Source organism: Asterias rubens, chromosome 17, assembly GCF_902459465.1.
Source record: "Asterias rubens chromosome 17, eAstRub1.3, whole genome shotgun sequence".
Taxonomy (NCBI): Eukaryota; Metazoa; Echinodermata; class Asteroidea; order Forcipulatida; family Asteriidae; genus Asterias; species Asterias rubens.
Window position 1 is genome coordinate 4,394,015 of NC_047078.1, and position 24,674 is coordinate 4,418,688.

The 24,674-nt window shown below is 37.9% G+C and overlaps 2 protein-coding genes across 9 annotated transcripts in view; both read right to left on the bottom strand.

Annotated features, from left to right (window-relative positions):
* The window catches only part of LOC117301722 (leucine-rich repeat-containing protein 31-like), a 9,751-nt gene extending 8,192 nt beyond the window's left edge, over positions 1-1,559 (bottom strand). Inside the window, exons 1-2 of the mRNA XM_033785750.1 lie at positions 786-1,559; positions 8-710 (exon numbers count right to left, since the gene is read on the bottom strand). Coding sequence (XP_033641641.1) covers positions 8-710; positions 786-1,547 — 1,465 coding nt within the window. The 5' untranslated portion in view covers positions 1,548-1,559. The remainder of the gene's footprint in view (positions 1-7; positions 711-785) is intronic.
* Positions 1,532-22,959, bottom strand: LOC117301540 (NLR family CARD domain-containing protein 4-like). Of its 8 annotated transcripts, none has more exons than XM_033785561.1 (8): positions 22,832-22,959; positions 21,071-21,240; positions 9,858-9,978; positions 9,555-9,718; positions 8,966-9,109; positions 5,156-5,230; positions 4,448-4,543; positions 1,532-2,486 (listed from the first exon to the last, which is right to left on the bottom strand). In XM_033785561.1, exons 4-8 carry the CDS (start codon positions 9,703-9,705, stop codon positions 1,549-1,551), a joined length of 1,404 nt encoding a protein of 467 aa, XP_033641452.1. In that variant the 5' UTR covers positions 9,706-9,718; positions 9,858-9,978; positions 21,071-21,240; positions 22,832-22,959; the 3' UTR covers positions 1,532-1,548. The 8 variants fall into 8 exon arrangements, with proteins under 8 accessions (XP_033641452.1, XP_033641454.1, XP_033641457.1 ...); XM_033785563.1 differs by having other exon boundaries at positions 21,067-21,240; XM_033785566.1 differs by lacking the exons at positions 21,071-21,240; positions 22,832-22,959 and adding an exon at positions 16,528-16,567.
* Between the last annotated feature and the right edge of the window lie 1,715 nt (positions 22,960-24,674).

Consider the following 24,674-nt stretch of genomic DNA (forward strand, 5'->3'; position numbering starts at 1 on the left):
AGATCACACAGTGCAGGAGCAATATGTTTCATAGCTTCACCCCTCAATGAACAGCCACTCAAGAAAAGACTCTGAATGTGTTCCATCTTCTTGAGGTGATGGGTCCATGATGCAGCAGAACCACCAAGGGATCCATTTATCAAAAGATCCAACTTAACCAAGTTGGGCAGATCACACAGTGCAGGAGCAATATGTGTCATATCTTCACCTGTCAATGAGCAGCCATACAAGACAAGCTGCTTAAGGTTCTTCATCTTCTTGAAGTGATGGGCCCATGATGCAGCAGAACCTCCAAGGGATCCATTTCCCACAAGAAGCAACTCAACCAAATTGGGCAGATCACACAGTGCAGGAGCAATATGTGTCATATCTTCACCTGCCAATGAGCAGCCATGCAAGACAAGCTGCTTAAGGTTCTTCATCTTCTTGAAGTGATGGGCCCATAATGCAGCAGAACCTCCAAGGGATCCATTTCCCACAAGATCCAACTCAACCAAATTGGGCAGATCACACAGTGCAGGAGCAATATGTGTCATATCTTCACCTGTCAATGAGCAGCCAATCAAGACAAGCTTCTTAAGGTTCTTCATCTTCTTGAAGTGATGGGCCCATGATGCAGCAGAACCTCCAAGGGAATCATTTCCCACAAGAAGCAACTCAACCAAATTGGGCAGATCACACAGTGCAGGAGCAATATGTGTCATATCTTCACCCGTCAATGGGCAGTCAACCAAGACAAGCGTCTTAAGGTTATTCATCTTCTTGAAGTGATGGGCCAATGATGAAGCAGATGAGGCTGCTCCTGATAATGCAGAATATTCTTCAGTACTCTCATTCAATGTGCACCCAGTCAATTCCATCTTTGAAAGATTTGTCATTAAGCTCATAGAGTCTACCAAATCTGACATACAACCACCCAAGTCACAACCAAGTAACTGTACTGACTGTACATTGTCAAGATAATCAGTTAGTTTGTTTTCCACTGTGCTTGTATGAACATTTCTAAGAAAGTATGTGAATGAGTTAAGAGTGTCCCTGTTCCAACGCACAATGTCTATCTGATCTGTTAGAACAGACTTCATGAACTCCAATGGGGGTAAATCTTTTGACTGACCCTCAAAGTAGCAGTCAAGGCCGATCTCCATCGTGTCTTCTACTTTAGCAAGTGTTTGTAAAATGCTATTTGTACATGTCATGTTGTCACCAGCACAAAACCGCAAAACATATTCAAAGTCATTACTTCTAGAATTGATCATTTTATCCAGGTTCTTTTGGAATTCCACCGGGTCTGTTTGTATCAAGCTTTGTAAGTATTTACCAGCACAACACTCTTGAAAAGTCTTATGAAGGAACTGAATGCTGTTGTGACTTTTCATTCCCTTCAAGACCTTTTGTCTTGTAAGAATACCTGCTTTTATGGCAGATTCAAGCACATTTCGTTCAAACACTTGCTCAGGAAAAGCAAGCTGTTGTTCTGGAGCAAGAAGACCAAGCAAGGCAATCTTTCCAAGTTCATTTGTTAGTTTTGATATCTCATCTGATGACATATCAGTTTTTCTGTGAAATATGTACTCCAATGCCTTCACTGTAGATACGAGACATTGTTTCTGGGAGTTTAGAATCTTCTCTCCACAAAATACACATCAACAGAAGTAGCATTGGACTCTTCGCCAAATCAGATAAAACATTCGAGGATTTGATCCTCCGAATAAGCCCTTCTGCTTTGTCATGTTCATCCGAGTAAAATCTCTTCACATACTTCTTGATATCTTCCTTATCAAAACCTTCAACCTTGACCTGTGTGAAAGGCTCTTCAATTAATGATCTTGTCACTAATTTATGATAGTGAGAGGGGCGAGTGGTAACTACAACAAAACACTCTCTGTCTTTCTTACGGTTCAGGGTCTTTAGAATTGAACCAAATAAGGCTTCATCAAGGGCTTGGGTCTTCATCTCATCAAAGCCATCAAACAAGAACAGTACTTTCTCTTGATTGTGACTGATAAAAGAACTCAACGAGTTCTTATCTACACTTGTTACTCCGCTTAAAAGTTGGTTGAAAATCGAGTCAACTAGCTCTGTGCTTTGTTCAACTGCACTCATTCTTATAACAAATACAAGCTCAAACTGCTCCAGTGCTTCACCACATGCCCAATCATAAGCCATCTTATCAATGAGGGTAGACTTTCCTCTACCAGCTAACCCATTCAAAACAGCCTGATTTATGCAATCACCATCTCTTGTTTTCTGAAGGAAAATATCCTTATATGACTCCAGTTTCTTTCCAGATTTCTCCAATGTTAATTCTGTAAAGATATCTCTGATATGTTTGGTGTCATCATCCTCCCATGGTATCAGTTTCACATAGCTACCTGTTTTCCTATAATAAGTTGCTATTGCCTCTCTACAGCTCTTTGCAGCGACCTGGGCTGCAGCGACCTGGGCTGGATCTTTTGTCGCATGGGCTCCTTGCACACTTGGGTCATCTGATTAAAAACGAAAAACACGATATGGAACAATTATTCTTGATTCATTTTCTCCACTCCTATTGGTGGAGAGCGCGTCGCGTGGGGGTGTTTATACGGTTGATAATGACCAGCTGGAGCTGTTTATAACCGGCTGGCTTCTGCGTGTTGGGCGCGTAAGATTATGGAGCGCGGAACGCAATTTAAACCGTTTAGTAACAGCGCGTAATCTGTTTCTAAGCACGCGCGCATACACACAACCCATGCCCATCAAACAGATTTTTCACAAAGTTTTTGAAAAAAATATTTCAAACCTAAAATTTTCAGTTGTCAAAGTGTCTATAATTGTATTTTTTTAACATTTTTATCAAAAGGGCATGTATGAATGGGTGGTGTTGAATAAGGGAATAAAAAAGTAATGACTTGTTCTATAAACATCCGTTTAAAACCTTGCAGGGTCGTTGTCGTGCGATATAGCTCCTCGCCTTCTGTTTGGGCCTTTATCACACAGCAACGGCCCTGCCGGTTTTAAACAGCTGTTTAAGAACTCGTCGCTACCATTTTATTCCCTTATTCAACACCATCAATAAATAAATTCAGAACAACCTTAACAAAACGCACACACCTTTGTGTGACAAGGGTGTTTTTTTCTGTCATTCATATCTCGCAAGTTTGATGACTGATTGAGCTCAAATTTTCACAGGTTTGTTATTTTATGCATATGTTGAGATACACCAAGTGAGAAGACTGGTCTTTGACAATTACCAATAGTGTCCAGTGCCTTTAAGAGAGATGAATGTAGCTCTAGTACTTCTGGAATGGCATACCATGGCTTGAAACATCGTCCATTTATAAAATCTTATAACACCCCTTACAACAATTCTGCCTTTTCATCTGTTTAGAACGTGTCACATGATATGTCTTAGTTTTACTAGAAACCCGGCGGCCGTGTGATAGTCGTTTGTCATGCAATAGCAGACTATTACATGGCTAGCGCGGTACCCAGACGTCTTTTAACCCACCTTGAAGCCAATCAGTTGTGTGCTGTGTATCTGAAAATCATGTACGAACACAACGTGTACGAGGATGATAAATAGTATGTTGGGTGTAATGAAACAAATATTAACTGCCTTTACTCGTGCTTTGGTTAAAACTCCTGCTCCCTTGGTAATCCCCGGACCGTTCTATTTTTCCCTCAGCTCTGCCTCGGGAAAATAGAACGCTCTGGGATCACCTCGGGAGTTGTAGTTTTAACCATAGCACTCGAAGGAGTCGATATTTGTATATTAAAACACACCTCTTGCTCATTCTGTATTCTGGTTGGCTGAAACACGGTCACGTGGGATGAACTAATATAGGCTAGTGAACGCGCACGCGTGTTTTGCGGGAATAGTACCAGAGCGGGGAATAGTCTTTGAATATAGTGCCCGCGGTAACAGCGCCCTCTCTTGACTTGAACCATGAACAACAACTACATAACTCCTTGTTCTGTTCTTATTTGACATTTAAGACCGACCTCTGTTATTAAACACATATTGACTGGCATAATTCGGTATTAACTAGTGTACGTCTACTCCCCCTCGGGCCTGTGAGTGACCAGAAGAGGGGCCTATAGGTTCGCTCTTCTGGTCACTTAAAGTCCCTCGTGGGAAAAGACGTATATTAGTTACCTCGTTGCCAGTCAATATGTGTATACTGGAGCATGTCCATTCAATATCAACCACCATGACAGGGTTTGCCCTTAACTTTGTCAGCGACTAGCCAGCAGGACCAATTAGCTTGATATTTCATGAGTTCATCACCTTTTTCACCGGACCACTCGCAGGGTATTCTAACTGGTCTTGGGTGTTTTAACTGACAGTAGGTCAGCGGACCACAGTTAAGGGAGAACACTGAATGGTTTTTATTGCTAGAAAAGCCACCGTATGCTACAATGATATCAAGTGAATGGAATATTCAGAATGTTCATGGGATGTACTTACCTGAGGTTTTGGGTTGCATTGACGTACCACTGGCAGCAGCTTGGGGGGAGTTATCTAGTTTTTGAATATTCGGTGGAGTGCACTCTTGTCCAGATCCTACAAGACAATTTAATGGGCATGATTAATCAAACATATCATTGCTTTATTTTCACCAATGTATGAAAACAAACAAAGTTTCAGGAAAGCCCATGAGATACAGGCAATCTTTCACACGCAATGAAATTTTAGGTCTAAACTGGGAATGTTGTGAAGGGGGGCCCACATTAATTTCAGAGATTTTCTTGACGCTGCAAGCCTCGTTATCAAAACATTGCCCCCAAATACAAATATTCCTTTAAGTACGTTTCAGGGGGTAGATCAGCGTTTTCTGGAAGAGTTTATTTTATTCATATCCTCTGTTAATTCCAAACTCATTAAAACAACCAACCTGTGAATTATATTATCCATCATGATATGCTGGCCTGGAGTTTCATCTTTGAAAGAGCAAGGCCATTTTCTTTTTTTAATAAAAAACCTACAAAAAATGCTTTTTGTTTTGACAGTTATTTTGTATATTCTAATTCTAATTGTTTGATTGCTGCAAAAATTCAGCAGAAACTGTCAGAAACAAACGCCACAGCAAACTTCTTCTCTTAATCTTCTCTAAATGATAAGTCTGGGTATAATAATGACTATCCCAGATTGACATGTTTTGGTTGAATAAATTACCTGTTGGTTTTACTGCTGAATCCAAAGCTCGTTGTAAAGTGGCAGTTAGTTTCTCCAATCCAGGTAAAATATTCTCTGGAAGACAAAGTTAAAGAAAGAAATAACGGCTAACAAGATAAAATTATAAATTATAGAGAAAACTCTTGTGTAGCTGAACTATTTACAAGCAAAAATGTAGCACAATGGATGCACAATCTGGATACATATCAAGAGACCTCACTCCATGATGTATTAAATTCAGCACTAGCTTATTTTACATACATTATTTTTGATGGTGTAACTGCGAACCTCATCACAATATATATTATTATAGATTTGTTCAAGCTTTTAATAATTGCTTTCTTTAATCCTTCTGGAAACCCCCGATTGCTAATTTTCTTTAATCTTTTCTGGAAACTATTTACCGTTCATTTTTGTATAATCTTTTCGGAAGCCTTCGATTGCATTTTATTTAATCTTTCCGGAAACCTCTGATTGCGTGTTTTCTTTAAATATCTTTCTTGTACTTTGATTTATTATTGAGTTAATTACGTATTTATATATTAATTATCTATTTCATTATTTGTCATTCTAGTTCACCTGCTCCTCGCTGAGTGCAAATAAAATACCGGGTCGATAAGATAGCGTACTAACTTAGACCCGAACCGGTTTAACTTTTACGAGCAGCGGGGGGTGGTCGTAAAAATAAAAACCCTTTGCGTTCAGACAGCACAGAGTTAAACCTGATCCGGTTTATCTTCGGTTTTAAGAGGTCAAAGTAGACCGACCCCATTGCTCTATAACATCCGGTTTTATTAATCAGATTCACGCACCGAGATACGAGTGCCCTGGACGATCATTAGAACATGTTATATATTGGATAAAAATGGCTCAATCGAACGCGAAAAACAGTTCTACCGTTGGGAGAATACGGGCACTTAAAACAAACATGAACACGACTCTTAAACAAACAATTAAACAAACAAAATATTGACACAAACAGCCGAGAAAACTCACCAAAATATTATCCATATTCCATGAATCAGAACACGTTTATTTTTTGTGTTTTATACCATCGGTTCTGATTTAATAAAAGTTTGTACCTCAATCGATTGGAAGTTGCGATCTCTCAAAAGCTGGTGCCACGATTTTTATTCCGATTCGTTCATAAACACAACTACACGCGTGCAAGTTACATAAATACATGTACTTTTTCAATTTTTTCCCAACCTTCCCCACAACGTGGTATTGCTTGCCAAGGGGAAATTCCCCTACACACAGCATCGCACCCGCGGCAGTTCATTCTCCTAGTTTGAAAGTACACCATGCTAGTAACGGTGACGGCAATAGAAAAGCACATCCACGGGATCGATGTTGGATAACACATTTTATCCCTTAAGGATCAAATGCTTTATAACTCAGAGTGCAGTACATGGATTTTTTAAAGGTCACATTGTTTACATGTGTACAATAAGCCAGTGCAAATGTTATACATTATAATGTTTTGACTTTATTGATAAATAGGTCACCACACAGGGTTTGTGGTTGGTTGATCTGAATATGCATTAATATTGATTTAGGGCATGACACTATTGGCCAATTAGTAATAAGCAAGCTCTAGGCACAATTTTGTACATGAAAGTCCATTGTAAATTTTGTGACAGAATGAGGTTTAGGGGTTTCAGCTTTTCAGCCGAACAGCCAATCATTGACTTCCTTTTTGACCAATCAGGAAGGCACTCAATGGCCAATAGTTGGAAGTTTTAAGGGCAACCAATTAGGTTACTTCTTTTATCAGGAGCATACAATTTTGGCGGGCTCTAGAGAAAACCTCATGTCATTCTGTCACAGCCTGTCAGAGGATGCACATGTAGTGCAACATTTTTTACAATTTTCTTTCATCCCTCCTCCGCCCCATTTCGCCACCCTTTGTTGTTGCTGGTGGAGGCGTTTTTTTTGGTTTGGGGTACACTCCGTCAACATAACAAGGCAATCATGTTTATTGGTGGGGGTAATGTACAGTATAAAATGTTACATTTTAAACAGTAATTGTGAAGTTCGGACTCGGTAACAGCACCCGGCTTTTACACTGGGTGCTATTATTCCACATGCTTTACACGGTGGAATGTTCCTGTCCCCTAGGTGATAACATTGTTACTGTATTATGTCACATAAGTTGGCTTTTGATAATTCAGGTTTTAAAAAATTTTTTTATCATAAAGCAAGTGCATGCGTTCATGCATTGTACATGCCCAATAATGGTAAAGTTTTATTGTTAATATTTAGCTGTGTTAAAGTGATTGGGGCCAAGGTGCCCTGTGCTAATGTGCACATATTATACATGGTGCTGGGACTGCAGCCCAGTGGCTTTAAAAGGCCTATTGGTTTTGGGCAAGTGTGCCCATTTGGTACAGGCCAAGGTGCCCATCTGGGTCATGTTTACCGGTATGCCCAGGTCAAGTTGGTATCCGGTGTACATTTTACATTCATTGACATGTTTTGGCGGTGACATTGGTTCACAAAAATGTTTCAAAATAAAATTTTGGCTGTGGCATTTAGTCACAAAACCTCATGAAAAAGAGTTGTGTTTGTTTTTTGGAGGAAGTCTGAGTAATAACTATGGGATATCAGAGAGTGATCACTATGGGATGGCAGCGCCGTGCATGTGAGAAGCATTACAAAATATCCATGCTTCTTCGCTGCGCTCGTAGTAATACTAGCATACGGATGAAAACAGTTTCAATTTATTGTAGGACACTCAACCAAAAAAACGCTTGGAAAAAAATTTTTTTTCCAGAATTTAATAAGTCATGGGCGTCGGCCGTTGTTAAACTGCATACACCGATCGAGGGAGTTTCGCCAACTCGGTAAGCGGCAAGAACGTAATGTAAATACTCGGTGCTTTTCGGCATCAGAGGCAACAGAAACCGTATCCAAGCACTCCGGGTCCCGGGCCTGTGCATTGAACCACACAATGGGTCATCCGTTGTGAGTTAAAACTGGATGTCATTCTGTCCACACGCAGTGTTAAAAGATAAACCCGAAGCGGTCTAAAGATTAACCCCCTCGCTCGACGGTTTAACTTTTATGGGTTGAACTCGATTCGGTCTAACTTTAGATCCGTTCAGACACACCGAGTTGAACTCGATCGGGTTGAACCATGAGTTAAACCGACTTTAGTACTGTGTCTGAACGACCTCAATTTGTCCACGACTTATTATTGTTATCATCAACACGGTGACAATAATTGAATATAAAATTATCTCAACTATCGAATTCCTCTGTTCCGATGTTTTGGATATAAATCAAAACAAACAATTTCCACCTTTGTCTTTTCCACTATAAAAATTATAGTAAAATTCTAATTCATGTTTAATTTGTTCAACATTTGTAACTTTAAGGAACATTATAGAATTGGTTTTTGCTAACAAAACAAGTGCTGGCAATGTAAGCGCTTTATGTAAACCACCATATACATAAACTGACAAACCTGTAGAAGTTTGAGACCGATCGGCCATCTGGGTCACGAGAGAACAGTGAAAAACCGATTACAAATTTTGCATTGCATCAATGCCAAAATAAAAATGAATGAAACGCTCATTGAGCGATAAAATCCAAACACAAACTAAGAATATTTGTTTTACATTAAATATGACATTTCAGAAAAAAATATTTCAAGGGATGTTTTCTACTATCATCATCATTAGACCATGTATATTTAAATTTTAGGTAAATCTGTGATCTTCACGATGTTTGTTTCTCACCAATTCTGTAACATTCCTTTAAAAAAAAGAAACCAATCTACAAAATATCTTCATGTTTGTGCCTTACCTGTTGCTCCTGGCTTCAGCTGTCTGATGTTGAACGTACAGTGGCTAGGGTGGTCAACAACCAAATGACCACTGCCTTCAATGCGGTGTAGAGCCAAAGACTGGTTGGCCATCAAACAGGCTCCTTGACCTGATTGATTTTCTGCTGTAGGGACAATGAAGGAAAGTCATTTCTACATAACATAACAACATAACAATTCAAATTAATGAAGCGACTATTCCATCAAGATCATAGCGCACTAGAATGAAATTAACCTTTATCGAATGGCAACAAACCTGTACCCGCATTGCCCGTAACACAAAACGTCTTGCGCCAAGACTAGCATGCAGTATCTGAAAACAACCAGATGGCAGAGCTCCAGCTGGTCATTATCAACCAAAGTGGTGCTCTCCACCAATGGGAATAGTGAAACTGTCGAGGTATTCATGAGTTCAAAATTATTCTCCAGGATGATGGGTATATTTTTTAGTTTAAAAGGTCTGATACTTTTTTCTAACAAAAAACACAATGTTCACAGATTACATATAAAAAAAACCTCATCTACAGATAAATACATTTCAAATTATGCACAGTAAGTTAATAGGCCTACCTAGCATTTGTGTGTTTTCTGCTCTGACTAAGTCCCTTGTTTCTGGTGATGGTTGAATATTTTCAACAACAGCCATCGATCTTTGTTCTGGTTCTTGAGATTGCCTGGCCATCTCCTCCTCTTCCATGGTCTCCTCACTCTGGTCAGCCATTATCAGACACAATCTTAGGAATCAAAGAAAAATATTGACTCAGATGACATTTTGTGTTTCGTTCTTGTCTATGGATCACGACAAACAATTTACTTCTGATTAGATGTCAAAGTTCATGAAATACTGGTCAGTTATATGATGTAGTCTCTTACCTTCAGTTCAAGGACCAATCAGTGCTTTAGCCAGGCTCATTCACCCAATAGTCCAAAAGATGAAACATCTTCACTGAAGTCCTAACCCATTACAAAGTCCATGTTGAGTTGCTTGACAAACCTAATTTTGAGAGCAAGAATTCAAAGAAATGTTCTAAAACAATATACAAATTATAAGATGCATACATGGTGATATAAATTCAGGTTTTGAACTGTTCCTTGTCTGACTGTGTAAAAGACCATGGACACTATTGGTAATTACTAAAAATAATTATTAGCATAAAACCTTACTTGGTAACGAGTGGTGGGGAGAGGTTGATAGTTTAAAACTTTGTGAGAAGCGGCTCCCTCTGAAGTAACATAGTTTTCGAGGAAGAAGTAATTTTCACGATTTTGGTTTCGAAACCTCGATTTAGAATTTGAGATCCCAAAATCAACCATCAAACGCACACAACTTCGTTTTTTCTTTCATTATTATCTCGCACCTTCGATGACCGATTGAGTGCAAACTTTCACAGGTTTGTTATTTTATGCATATGTTGAGAAGACTAGTCTTTGACAATTACCAATAGTGTTCAGTGTCTTTAATAACGGAGTTGTTACGAGTATCAACTAATGCAAGTCCTAAGAAATTCTCTTTTATTGTTCAACAGCTGAGTGTGGAACTTCTCTCTAGTCACATGATCTCTAGTCACATATGATCCATCCATAAGATGCCCTCCTCAATGTGCTCCATGTGAGGACAGCTTTTCAAGTCTTCAATTATCCTAACGAGTCTTTTTATCAGTCGTTTATTGAAAAGGTTATATTATAAGGTGTCATGGCCGAGCGGATAAGAGCACCCAACTCAAGCACTTTGTGCTTCTGTTCAGCAGAGTGTGGGTTCGAATCCCGGCCGTGACACTTGTGTCCCTGTGCAAGACACTTAACTATAATTGCTTAACTCCACCCAGGGGTAAATGGGTACCTGTGAGGGCAGGGGGGTTCTTGTGATTGATTTAGCTGAGTAGCGCAGGCTGTATACTCCCCAGGGAGCTGAAATGGTTTAGAAAATGAATTAAGGCCCAGTGACCAGGGCCAAATTTCAAGGAGCTGCTTAACAGACAAGCAATTTCTTCCACTTACTGAAGCAAAAAAAAAAGTTTTTTAAGCGTGAACCTATTTCATGAGCGATTGCTAGCTTATAGGAACGTTACAGAATTGTTAAAAAACAAAAATTGTGAAGATCACAGATTTACATAAAACTTACACGGTCTAATGATGATGATAGTTGGAAACATCCCTTGAAATTTTTCTGTCTGAAATGTCATATTTGATGAGAAATAAATAATCTAACTTCTCGTTTGGAGTTTATCGCTCAGTGAGCGTTTTATTTATTTTTATTTTGGCATTGATGCAATGCAAAACTTGTAATGTGCGAAAATAACTTGTCAGAACATAGGGGTGTCGGAACATAGGGGTGTCGAAATATAGGGGTCTCGGAACATAGGGGTGTCGGAATATAGGTTCAGTTTTCGGAACATTGGGGTGTCGGAACATAGGGGTGTCGGAATATAGGGGTGTCGGAACATAAGGGTGTCGGAACATAGGGGTGTCGGAATATAGGTGTGTAACCGTTTATAAAGGTTACACACTAACTTGAGAGTAAACAAGAAGAAGATACGTTCTATAACATTTCTGAAGCATTTTAGACACTAAAGTTTACTGCACCATCACACTACTATGCACTACACACACGTAATATACACAAGACTGCTGCGCCGCTGCCACACAACCAACATATTGCAATGATGTTGCACTTTGCGTCGGTGCCATTTTGCTGCATTGATAATGGATCAGTGGACACTATCGGTAATTACTCAAAATATTTATTAGCAAACAACCTTACTTGGTAACGAATAATGGGGAGAGGTTGGTAGTATAAAACATTTGTGAGAAGCGGCTCCCTCTGAAATAATGTAGTTTACGAGAAAGAAGTAATTTTCAACGAATTGATTTCGAGACCTCAGATTTAGAATTTGAGGTCTCGAAATCAAGCATCTGAACGCACACAACTTCGTGCGACGATGGTATTTTTTCTTTCATTATTCTCGCAACTTCGACGACCGATTGAGCTCAAATTTTCACAGATATTTTCACAGTTGTTTTATGCATATGTTGAGACACAGCAAGTGTGAAGACTAGTCTTTGACAATTACCAATAGTGTCAAGTGTCTTTAAAACATTTTTAACACAACCCTGTTTTGTACTGGATTCTTTTGTTCATGACCATGAGGTCTTCGGCGAGGAATGGCCTGCCATTTCTGAGCTAACCCATGAGCTGAATGTATGAGCTGAATCTGGTGGGCTAGCTCAATGTGGACAGGGCCTTTTGTTATTGACTAACTCAGGCTTAGCTCGGGGCACCATACCCACAAAAAACAGCATGCTGCCATATCAATCCATGATGTCATCGTCAGCCAATCACCCGCGCAGGAAAACCATGCTGTCTAATAATTTACTTTTAAGTTGGGAGTTTTGGATTAACAGTGGCAATCGTTGTAATTCATAACATGAAAATTTGCCGTGTTTTTGTGACTTATTTTATTTCTTTTTTAAGCAATTTTTTACGAACAATTTTCTCTTTTTGAAATTTGAGTTGCACCGATTTTTTCATACATAACGACAGATATGCTCTTCGATTCAATTTACTGGTACATTATTTTGGTAGAGACTTTTCAGAAAAGGCTGAAAATGACCGAATTCCAGAAGCCCTTTTGACTAATTATATATTCACACAGAGGTCACACACGAAAAAACGATGCATAATTTGCAGATAAATCACGAAGGAAATTTAGTGACCTGCCGGTAGACTGCCTTAGTTTTTACTGTATGCTTTCTAACCCCATTCATGTATTTCCTCTTCACTGCTTATGTTTCATTTACTTACCTTGTTGTGTTGTCAGCTTTCGAGAAAGACTGCTAGGGTCGAAATGTCAGGCCATTAACTATTATTTTTTTAACAGAGGTTTGTAAAATTTGATAGAGCCAGGGATTGTGTTTATTACTTGATGTAAATGTTAACTTATGTACTTACGTACACTCTAAATGATGTGTCCTAAAGATGTGTAGGCAATGTGGAGGGTTTGCAGGTTTCTTTGAAGTTTGTGTAACTGTGGTCTACGGCAGCCTTAGATGATGAACAATCCAGACAAGTGTTTCGCAATGAATTTCCATTCCTATTTCCTCATAGAGGACATTGACCTTGTCGTCGACAGAGGGCGTGAAAGAATTTGCATATATGAACTTTGTATTCCTTTATCTGACATTTTTAACTGATCTCTTCATGAGGGAGTTGTTCCTGCTATCTGGAAAAAGGCTTTTATTGTCCCTATACCCAAGACCAATCCCCCAACAATGGATAATCTTTGTCAGCACTTACATGTATTTTTGCTAAAGTGTTTAAAAGTTTTGTTGCGTCTGGATAATGAAAGACATTGGAACTTCTCTAGATAAAACCTAATTTTTTTCACTTAAAGGTTCATCAACATCACATGGCTTTTGAATACCATTTATAGTGCCATAAAATTCCGCCCTCTGTCGACGACAGGGTCAATGTCCTCTATGCAGACATAGGAATGGAAATTATTGCGGAATTGTGTGTCTGGATTGTTCATCGTAGACCAAAGTTACTCAAACTTAAAAGAAACCTGCAAACCCTCCACATTACACCCCATCTTCAGGACATTATCATTTGGTAAACACAATCCCCGGCTCTATCAAATTTTACAAACCTGTTACTTAAAAACAAAAACAAAAATAGTTAATGGCCTGACATATCAACCCTAGCAGTCTTTCTCAAAGACTACATGTAAAATGACAACACAAGAAAGTAACTAAAAGTGAAACATTTAAGCAGTGAAGTGGAAATACATGCATGGGGTTAGAAAGCATACAGAAAATAAATTATGAGGTTTCGCGTGACGTCACAATCGTCAGTTTTTGACACCCGCCGCCATGTTGAGTACTATTATCAGCTGGCCTGTATTTAACATAACGCATAAAAGGTGCAAAAAAAAAAAAAAAAAAAGCAGTTCATGTGCTCAGTTATATCACGGTGAAATGAAAATCGTAAGCCAGGAGACCGTGAATATTTTTTTCGCCAACCATCGATTATTTGGCACAAAGCAGGGCCTAGCAAAGGCTGTAAAACAATCTGAACCTGTTAAAACAGCCGCGGAGGACGACAAGGCATGGCTTAAATTAAAACGAAAAAAAATCAGAATGGGTTTTGGAGATCTCGACGACAAAGAAGAAGTTGCCTATTAAAACACAGGACAAACAGATCGTACGTGCACGTGTCAACAGATAAAAAAAAATATCAATTTGAGGGAAACATTTGTAATTAAACAATTTTCTTAGACAACCGAGCCCTCTGGTTTCTGACATTTTTAAATATAAATGAAAGAAGGGGTATAGCAAAATTAGCAATATCTTAAAGCATGGAGGTAGGATTAGTAGAAACAAAGCTTAGCACTCAGCTGCCCCAATGTAATTTGCTTGTTTTTGTTACGGATATGTAGACACACAGGCGCAAGAGCAGCCAAGATAACATGGACTAAAATTATTTTAGAGTCTTTTGAGATGACACTTGAGTTTTGAACTTTCATTCCAGTCCCAAACATTGTTTTTGTTCAAGACACTGGAATGTTGGTAATTGTCAAAGACCAATCCTCACTTTGTGGTGAATCTCAACACATTTGTATGCAGAAAATAACAAACCTGTGAAAAGTTGCGCTCAATATTGGTAGTCGAAGTTGCGAGATAGCAATAAAGAAACAAAATACACGAAACCGTGTGCTTTCAGATGCTTGATTTAATAGTTGACTTTTACGTAATGGGAGTTTTGGATTAACAGTGACAATCGCTGTATCCTGACTGGACTAGCTACGATCCGGTCTCGCTTTTAACATTTTCGGGAAGAATGTGAAATAATCTATCCTAATAATACTAATTGGGGACTGATGCTGACATTCATAACGCGAAATTTGCCGTGTTTTTGTGACTTATTTTCTTTCTTTTTTAAGCAATTTTATACGAACAATTTTCTCTTTTTGAAATTTGAGTTGCACCGATTTTTTCATACATAACGACAGATATGCTCTTCGTTTCAATTTACTGGTACATTATTTTGGTAGAGACTTTTCAGAAAAGGCCGAAAATGACCGAATTCCAGAAGCCCTTTTGACTAATTATATATTCACACAGAGGTCACACACAAAAAAACGATGCATAATTTGCAGATAAATCACGAAGGAAATTTAGTGACCTGCGGGTAGACTGCCTTGCTTTGTACTGTATGCTTTCTAACCCCATTCATGTATTTCCTCTTCACTGCTTATGTTTCATTTACTTACCTTGTTGAGTTGTCAGCTTTCGAGAAAGACTGCTAGGGTCGAAATGTCAGGCCATTAACTATTTTTTTTTTTTTAACAGAGGTTTGTAAAATTTGATAGAGCCAGGGATTGTGTTTATTACTTGATATAAATTTTAACTTATTTACTTACGTACACTCTAAATGATGTGTCCTAAAGATGTGTAGGCAATGTGGAGGGTTTGCAGGTTTCTTTGAAGTTTGTGTAACTGTGGTCTACGGCAGCCTTAGATGATGAACAATCCAGACAAGTGTTTTGCAATGAATTTCCATTTCTATTTCCTCATAAAGGACATTGACCATGTCGTCGACAGAGGGCGTGAAAGAATTTGCATATATGAACTTTGTATTCCTCTATCCTATCTGACATTTTTAACTGATCTCTCCATGAGGGAGTTGTTCCTGCTATCTGGAAAAAGGCTTTTATTGTCCCTATACCCAAGACCAATCCCCCAACAATGGATAATCTTTGTCAGCACTTACTTGTATTTTTGCTAAAGTGTTTAAAAGTTTTGTTGCGTCTGGATAATGAAAGACATTGGAACTTCTTTAGATAAAACCTAATTTGGTTCACTTAAAGGTTCATCCAACATCACATGGCTTTTGAATACCATTTTAGTGCCACTGATAATCCTCAAAGTTCTGCTGTTGTTTACCCCTTGCTTTTTTCTGTATGCTTTCTAACCCCATTCATTCATTTCCACTTCACTGCTTAAAGACCTTTTCGGTAAACAGTATTGTTCAAGGCTCACACTCCGTGTATCACAACTTATATATAAAATAACAAACCTGTGAAAATTTAGGCTCAATCGGTCATCGGAGTCGAGAGAAAATAACGAGAAAACCCACCCTTGTATCCGCACGTTTCGCCGTGTCATGACATGTGATTAAAATAAATCCGTCATTCTCGCTAACGAGAATTGATATTGTTTTACTGTTTTCTCAAAAAGTAAAGCATTTCATGGAATAATATTTCAAGAGAAGTCTTTCACCACTACCTTCTGTAAACCCTGTAAGTTATTTGAAAATCTGTGAACTTTTATTTTTTTGTCTCTACCGAAAGGGTCCAATGGCTTTAAATGTTTCACTTAGTTACCTTGTTGTGTTGTCATTATTAGCCTTCGAGAAAGACTGCTGGGGTCGTTAATGTCAGGCCATTAACTATTTTTGTTTTTGTTTTTAAGTAACAGGTTTGTAAAACTTGATAGAGCCGAGGATTGTGTTTATTACTTTATAAACGTTGAAGTATGTACTTACGTACACTCCAAATGATAATGTCCTGAAGATGGGGTGTTTGCAGGTTTCTTTGAAGTTTGTGTAACTTTGGTCTACGATGAACAATCCAAACACTGGTCCGCAATAATTTACGATCCTATTTTCGCATAGAGGACATTGACCCTGTCGTCGACAGAGGTCGATATTTTTTGTACAGACAGGAGCAAGTTCGATCAACTACCAAAGTTAACCATAGTTCGACCAACTCTGATCGAACCCGCATTAGTCAGCGATAATTGGAACAGTCTAGTCGACTCAACCTCGTTCCCAGGGGTGATGGATCTCACCGCGCCATTTTTCCCCAGCATGCCTTTCTCGATCATAACCCCTGGAATTGATAAATTTAAATGTGCTATTTCATGCTAGCACATTTAAGTGAGCCATAAATGAGCGGATATATTCATTATTCAATCTTTTCTACGCGCGCACACATGTCGTTCGTCTTAGAGAATGTTTTGGTTTTTGTTTTAAAAAAACGTGTTCGTGTCATAAAAAACGCGGGCGTGATCAACATAATAAAATCCATAGATATAGATCCCTCATTTTATTATTATTACTACTTTTGATTTTGTTTGAAGAAAACTGCAGTAGCACATGTGAAATACAATTTATTTTATTGAAAAACTGGTCAAATGGACCTTCGTGTTGTTGCGCCCTATTGCAATGTAAGTTTGAGCGATTTTCCGATCATTCCTGGATCCGTTTTACGAATCCTTTGCGGCCGGTCTCATGTTTTCCCGGATTAGGGGAAGTATCTCTTTAAACGCTCTTCTTCACGTGGCGAAGAATGAATGTGCTCTGATCCAAGAAGTATAACATTACTAGGCTTACTGAGTGGAGTTATTTTCGCCATGCACGATTAGGGAGAATTGCACAAAACTTGCGGTAACTCGAAGTAACTCTAGTCTATCATTTTTGTTTAAAGTCACCTGGAAATATAATTATTTTTCTTTCAAACATGAGAGTATAATGTTTATGAACAATAAAACAATTTTTTTAGTAATTGTTTGTCACGATTTATATGTTTAAAAAATATATAGTTGTTTTGGGGGCTGACTCCGCCTACCCCTTTTGTGACGTCAATCGAGGCAGACTTTGCCTGCAATGCGTATAGTAAACACACGTGCAAAGTACATGTACGGTCCAGGTCGTGAGTTTGTACGTTTCAAAAAAGTGTTTTCTGCATTCAGCAGCATTACACCTGGTCGGCATTGCCAGAAAAAAATGCAAAAAAACTCTTTTTTTGAAACAAACAAACAAACTCAAGACTTGGACCGTACATGTACTTTGCAAGTGTGTTTACTCGACGCATTGCAGGCATAGTCTGCCTCGATTGACGTCACGAACAGCGCCCTCTCGGGTCAGGGCTTACTCTTAAATTTGCAAATAACATAATAACTAATTTTTTAAAGCTTAGTTAACTGTTTATTCACATTTCACTCATCAAAACACATATATAGTGACAAAAGCTTTATTTTGAAAAAATACCACTTCCAGGTGACTTTAAATTTCATTCACTTGTCAACTAGTAACAGTTGCCTTTGGCCGTTTTTTTTTTTTTCATCTGCCTTTAGCTTAGGAAAAAAAAACAAATACAAGTTGATCGTCCCCACCCACATCCTCTTTTGGGGGCCGCATCCTTGAAAAAAAAAAGTTATCCATCTTTTCAAAAGGCCTGGCCTATGAGTTTTAAATAAATAGTAATGGTAACCATTTTTTATAATAATGAAAAGTGTGAATAATTATTGGCCAAGTTCATATCTGACTTTTATTTATTTTTTTGTCTTCTTTTTTTTCTTCTTAACATTTATAATAAACTTAAAGCGTATCAATAAACAGTGATATTTGAATCTCCAAGACGATGTTTAAATTGTAATTAGGTGTTCGTGCATTTCAGCACGAACACCTATTGTTATTGCTCTGTTTTTTTTTTCTTCTCCATCTTCCTTCTTCTTCACCGTCAACTCTTCTCTACAGCATAACTCAAGATTCAAGCCAAACTGAACCTTGAAACTCATCAGACAATTGAACCTCAATACGAAGACGGCACAGTTTTCATTACGTCATGATGACGTCATTAGGTGTCAAATTACAAGGTTTTTAAAGTTGAAAAGGGACCATTTTCGTTTTGCTGTATCTCAACGAATATGAAAGCTATGATGTTCAAAGTTTTCGCATCTGATAGACCAAGACTGGGGCAACATTTGAAAAGTTAACGCCAAAATCGTACGACCTTAGCATCCGGGTCATTACCCTGGGTCGAAGTTCACCTTCGGGTTTTTTTCGTCAAAAAACAACTTTCGAGCTTTTCTACAGAATAACTCAAGATTAAGATTGAATGGAATGTTGAAACTCAACAGATAGTTGAACCTCAGTATCAAGACAACACATACTTAATTACGTCATTATGACGTCATCGGGAATTGAATTACGTTAGATCAAAGTTTAACATTTGTAAAAATCATAACTCAAAAACTATGATTCCGATTTTGAAAATCTACACATCATCGGATAGATCATTAAAAGTTGGACAAATGCTTCACAGAACACGTAAAATATTTTTAATACTTCTAGTGCAAAACGAAAGTTGAAAATTTCATAAAATCTTATCGTATTCATGTTTTTAAAACTACTGATCATTTCAACGTAATTTTTGTTTCAGATTGTAAAACAGCAATCCCGCTCAATCTTTTGCACAGAAATAACAAAATTTGGACCTTTACATCAGTCGAAAAGGGACGTCAAAGCACCTGTTGACCCACGCGTTTACCCCATTTTGATCAACAACGCACGCTATGTACGCTATGCAGTGCAAGCGGCGAGTTTTTTGGGGGAATTCCCAAGAGTGCTCTCTTTAGTCCAGCGAAAGAGGGCGCTGTAACGTTTTTAGTAACATCGAGCGCTGAGTGAATCGCGGTGAATCGCAATAGTTGAGTAATAATGAACAACGTCTCGCACCAAAACTACAAGTAGGAATACATTTGCATTGATGTTATAAGATACATTATACACCTTCAGATAGTCCATCACATAATTATAAAATGTTTACAAGTCATACATCAGCTGAAAGGTTTTAATGAACTAGTCAGGATCTACACAAATGAAATCAGTTTAAACTTGGCTTCTTGTTCAAACCAGAGGTTGTAAATATTTGGTCAAAGAAAAATAATTTCACAACCACACATTTGATTTTTTATATATTTATACGTCATTGGGTAGGTATGTAACAACTTAAGAAACGATACACAACATTGACTATTAAACCTTGACCTCCAGTTAAACAGGAAGATGCAGTTAATTATTTGAAAAAATATTACTCCAGAACCAGAAATTAGTTGTTTATTATCTGAACGTCGTCAGATAAGGCTTTGAAAAACATTACTAACGCTATAATTTGTGACCTGAAAAAATTGTCTTCCGGTTCAAACCGGATGTTTAAATTTTATAATTTGAAAAAAATCATACCATCTGAACCATACATTGGATTTTTTCAATCTATGCATCATCTGAAAGGTCTTAATAGACTTATCACGTGCTATACAATATGCGACCCTGTTTGACCTTGACTTCCAGTTAAAGTTGGAAATTGATATATAATGTTTGAAAAATAAAAAATCCTAAACCACATGATTTGATTTTTATCATCTATACGTCAAAAGAAAGAACTCAAAAGACATCACCAACGCTACCAAGTGTGACCTCATTTGACAGTACCTTCCGGTTCAAAACGGAAGTTGAAAATTTATATTTGAAAAATCATAACTTCTAAACCAAATATTGGATTTTTACAACCCATCCATCATTCAAAAGGTCTTAATAAACTTATCACGCGCTACATAAAAAGTAACCCCTATTTGACCTTTTATCCGATGCAAACCGGAAGTTGGTGTTTAATTTGTAAAAAAAATCATAACTCCTAAACCAGTCATTGGATTGATGAGGTAAAATGTTGTCACCAATTCATTCACTCACTCACCACGAACACCTTGTTTTTGTAGTAAACAAAAACTGTACATGTACCTCTACTATTAATATTGATATGATGAGCGTTACGAAAAAATTCTCCAAATATGTATTAGAAAATGATACAAAGCACATGGCTGCCTTAAACCTCTGTATTTTTTTTTCCAGAATGCTCAGAAGAATGTTCAGTCACATGATTTGATCATCGTGAATTGCGAATTGAAATAGTGTTTGATGAAACTTATCCAGTGGGCAATTTTTATTATATGGCTCCAACATTATGGCACATTTTTGTACCTTGTAGAAATGCCTAAAATACCAAACTTTTTGCATTTACAAGGTGCAACTAACCAGTGGAGCGCCTAACGTGTTTCTTAGTTTTGGTCAAGGGAGAGGAGACTCTTTGCTTGGCAAGTCAAACCACATATCTAGGGCCTGTTTACATTGCGTACAGGTCCTCCAGACCAGAGGCTCCATGCGATAGGTAAGAAATTTGCAACAATTTTAGGGACACCTTGAAAACAGGCAGCCTACATAAATGTTAAATTATGTACTTACGTACACTTCAAATGATGATGTCCTAAAGATGTGTACATGTAGGCAATGTGGAGGGTTTGCAGGTTTCTTTGAAGTTTGTGTAACTGTGGTCTACGGCAGTCTTAGATGATGAACAATCCAGACAAGTGTTTCGCAATGAATTTCCATTCCTATTTCCTCATAGAGGACATTGACCTTGTCGTAGACAGAGGGCGTGAAAGAATTTGCATATGAACTTTGTATTCCTCTATCTGACATTTTTAACTGATCTCTCTGTGAGTGAGCCTCGTGGATAAAAAGTCCACAGGCTCATCATATAATATGTGGAAGTCATAATCGTGACTCCCACAAAATACAGTAGTATGACATAATGAATGTTTATGAGTGCAATGGTGCGAATATGTTCATGAGTTGAAAGATGGAATGTTCTATTCAACGAGGCGGAGCCGAGTTGAATGGAACATTCCAGCTTTCAACGAATGAACATTTCGCACCATTGCACGAATAAAAAACATTCATTATTTGTTTTATATAACATCCAAGTAGATCTTTGTCATTTTGATTAAAAGATACAACTTTCAAAACAAACAAAACGTAGGCCTACAATTTTTAATTGTAGAAGCCGAATGTTAAGTAATTTTACTACCTTGCAGTAACTCTGCTGCGTCACCAAAGACACGCGCACGCAGTGATATGTGTTTACTCAGCTTTTTCGTTCCATCCGAAAAGTACTATTGCACGCTGGCAGCGTGCAATGGTACTTTTCGGATGGAACGAAAAAGCACGGTGAGTCACTCAGCGTGCAATGGCACTTTTATTTGCTATCACGTGACGGACAATCCTCTAATCAAATGGCAAGGATCTGCTCGGGTGTTATATAAAACGCTCTATTCAACGAGGCGGAGCCGAGTTGAATGGAACATTCCAGCTTTCAACGAATGAACATTTCGCACCATTGCACAAATGAAAAACATTCATTATTTGTTTTATATAACACTCAAGTAGATCTTTGTCATTTTGATTGAAAGTATACAACTTTCAAAACAAACAAAACGTAGGCCTTCAATTTTTAATTGTAGAAGCCGAATGTTAAGTATTTTTACTACCTTGCAGTAACACTGCTGCGTTACCAAAGACACGCGTAGCAGTGATATGTGTTTACTTAGCTTTTAAATAATGCATTGTAACATAATAAGAGACCAGTGGTTTACGATACTTGCACCATTTATAACTTTTACAAAACAGGGTTTTACATGATTGTCAGTATTCAAAAACAAATTATTATGCCCAATTCACAATTACAAAAAAGCCTGCTGCTAGTTCCACAATCTCCTATGTGGCTGATTCTTGCACACAAAAGTTAAGTATGTTATAGAATCAGGTAATATAATATATGTGTGTTGTTTGGCTTTTGTTGATGATATAGGTAACACATGAAGTACCTGACTGTACCATCAACTGCAAATGCAATGGAACTAAACAACACCTGACTGCTTGTCAACTGTATTGACTGTCCCAACAGTCTGCTGTTAATGTTGCTTCTAACTGATGGTGCACATATACATCAAAACTGCTCTAGGACTATACAAGGGATTGTAGCTGGTCACCATCCTGGCTGTCACTTATCATCTGCATTGACTGTGTTCATCTGTGCGACTGTCTTCCATTTTGTGCACAAATGCAATTATGTCTAGTTTTGTTTTTGTTTTTAAGTAACAGGTTTGTAAAACTTGATAGAGCCGGGGATTGTGTTTATTACTTTATAAACGTTCAAGTATGTACTTACGTACACTCCAAATGATAATGTCCTCAAGATGGGGTGTAATGTGGAGGGTTTGCAGGTTTTTTTAAAGTTTGTGTAACTTTGGTCTACGATGAACAATCCAAACACTGGTCCGCAATAATTTACATTCCTATTTTCGCATAGAGGACATTGACCCTGTCGTCGACAGAGGGCGGTATTTTGTGTACAGCAAGAGCAAGTTCTATCAACTACCAAAGTTAACCATAGTTCGACCAACTCTGATCGAACCCGCGTTAGTCGACTCAACCTCGTTCCCAGGGGTGATGGATCTCACCGCGCCATTTTTCCCCAGCATGCCTTTCTCGACCATAACCCCTGGAATTGGCAAATTTAAATGTGCTATAATTATATGCTAGCACATTTAAATGAGCCATAAATGAGCGCTTATATTCATTATTCAATCTTTTCTACGCGCGCACACATGTCGTGCGTTCGTCAGAATGTTTTTGTTTTTGTTTTTAAAAACGTGTTTGTGTCATAAAAAACGCGGGCGTGATCAACATAATAAAATCCATAGATATCATAGAGCTATATTGACTAGAGCACTAACACCCCGTTATACACACACTAAGGTTTTGAAGCCGTGTGGGCGCATCCATGTTTATGTACAAACCAATACAAAAGCTTGAAATTTTGTACGGCAATTGTACGGCTATTTGCATGATCGTGCGTCTGTTCTTTTTAATGTGCCATCGGAGCAAAAAGTGCAGTAAATGTGAACGCACAATCTGCTGATCAGCGCACAAACTGCGAGCGTCATGTGCGTCATGATTCAAAGGCGCGTTTACTTTTTTTAGTACGGCAACCGAGTCGAAGTTACGGTTTTCGTAGCGCGGACGTACGCGAGTGGACAGTTGCGTACGTATACGCACACGCCGAATGTAAAATAATCGCGGCAATGTGTGTTCTCTTAAAATTCCGAATTCACGCAACACATCAAACATGTCTGCGCCCAGGGTGGCTTCAAAATGCAAAAAGTTTGGTATTTTAGGCATTTCTACAAGGTATAAATATACTGTTGAGGCCATAAAAAAAAAAATTGCCCACCGAAAAAAATTCATCAAACACTGTTTCAATTCACAATATTTACGATGATTAAGTCATGAGACTGAACATTATACTGAGCATTCTGGGAAAAAATACAGAGGCTTAAAGAAGCCATGTCCCGTGTATCATTTTCTAATATTTTTTGAGAATTGTTGTTTTAACTGTCATATCAATATTATTATTAATAATATTAAAATTTAAACATCGGCTTTGTTATTCAATTATCACTGTTTATTTATAGGCTTTATTATAAATGTTCAAGAAAAAATTAAATAAAATAAATAAAAATCAGATTTGAACAAGGCCAATAATTATTCACACTTTTTATTAATTTTTTTATTTTTTTTTTTTTTTGCCAATTACCATGGTTATTTTTAAAAGGTCATAAAAAATATTTTAAATAAAATGAAGACAACTGTTGGCTATAGAGACATACACAGAGTCACACAGAACACCTGTAGTCACTGTTTCTACCACGTATGGCCTCACTGGGAAACCATACTTTCTCGTTTGCCTTGAAAACAGGAAAAACTCAAAACAAATGGGACCAGGACTTGATGTCATCGGAGATCGGTGTGTGGTGTGAACATTTCAATGTCCATCAAGTTTTAATATAATGTTTGTATACTTCGTATAACCAAATAAAGATAATTAGTAGGGCATCAGTTGATATAGATCACTATTTTTTTGCCAATTCAAAGAAAAAGACATAATACCGTGAAAACAGGAGGATAATTTTATATGGCCTTTTGCCGACTGTGGTTTTATTTTTGCTGTT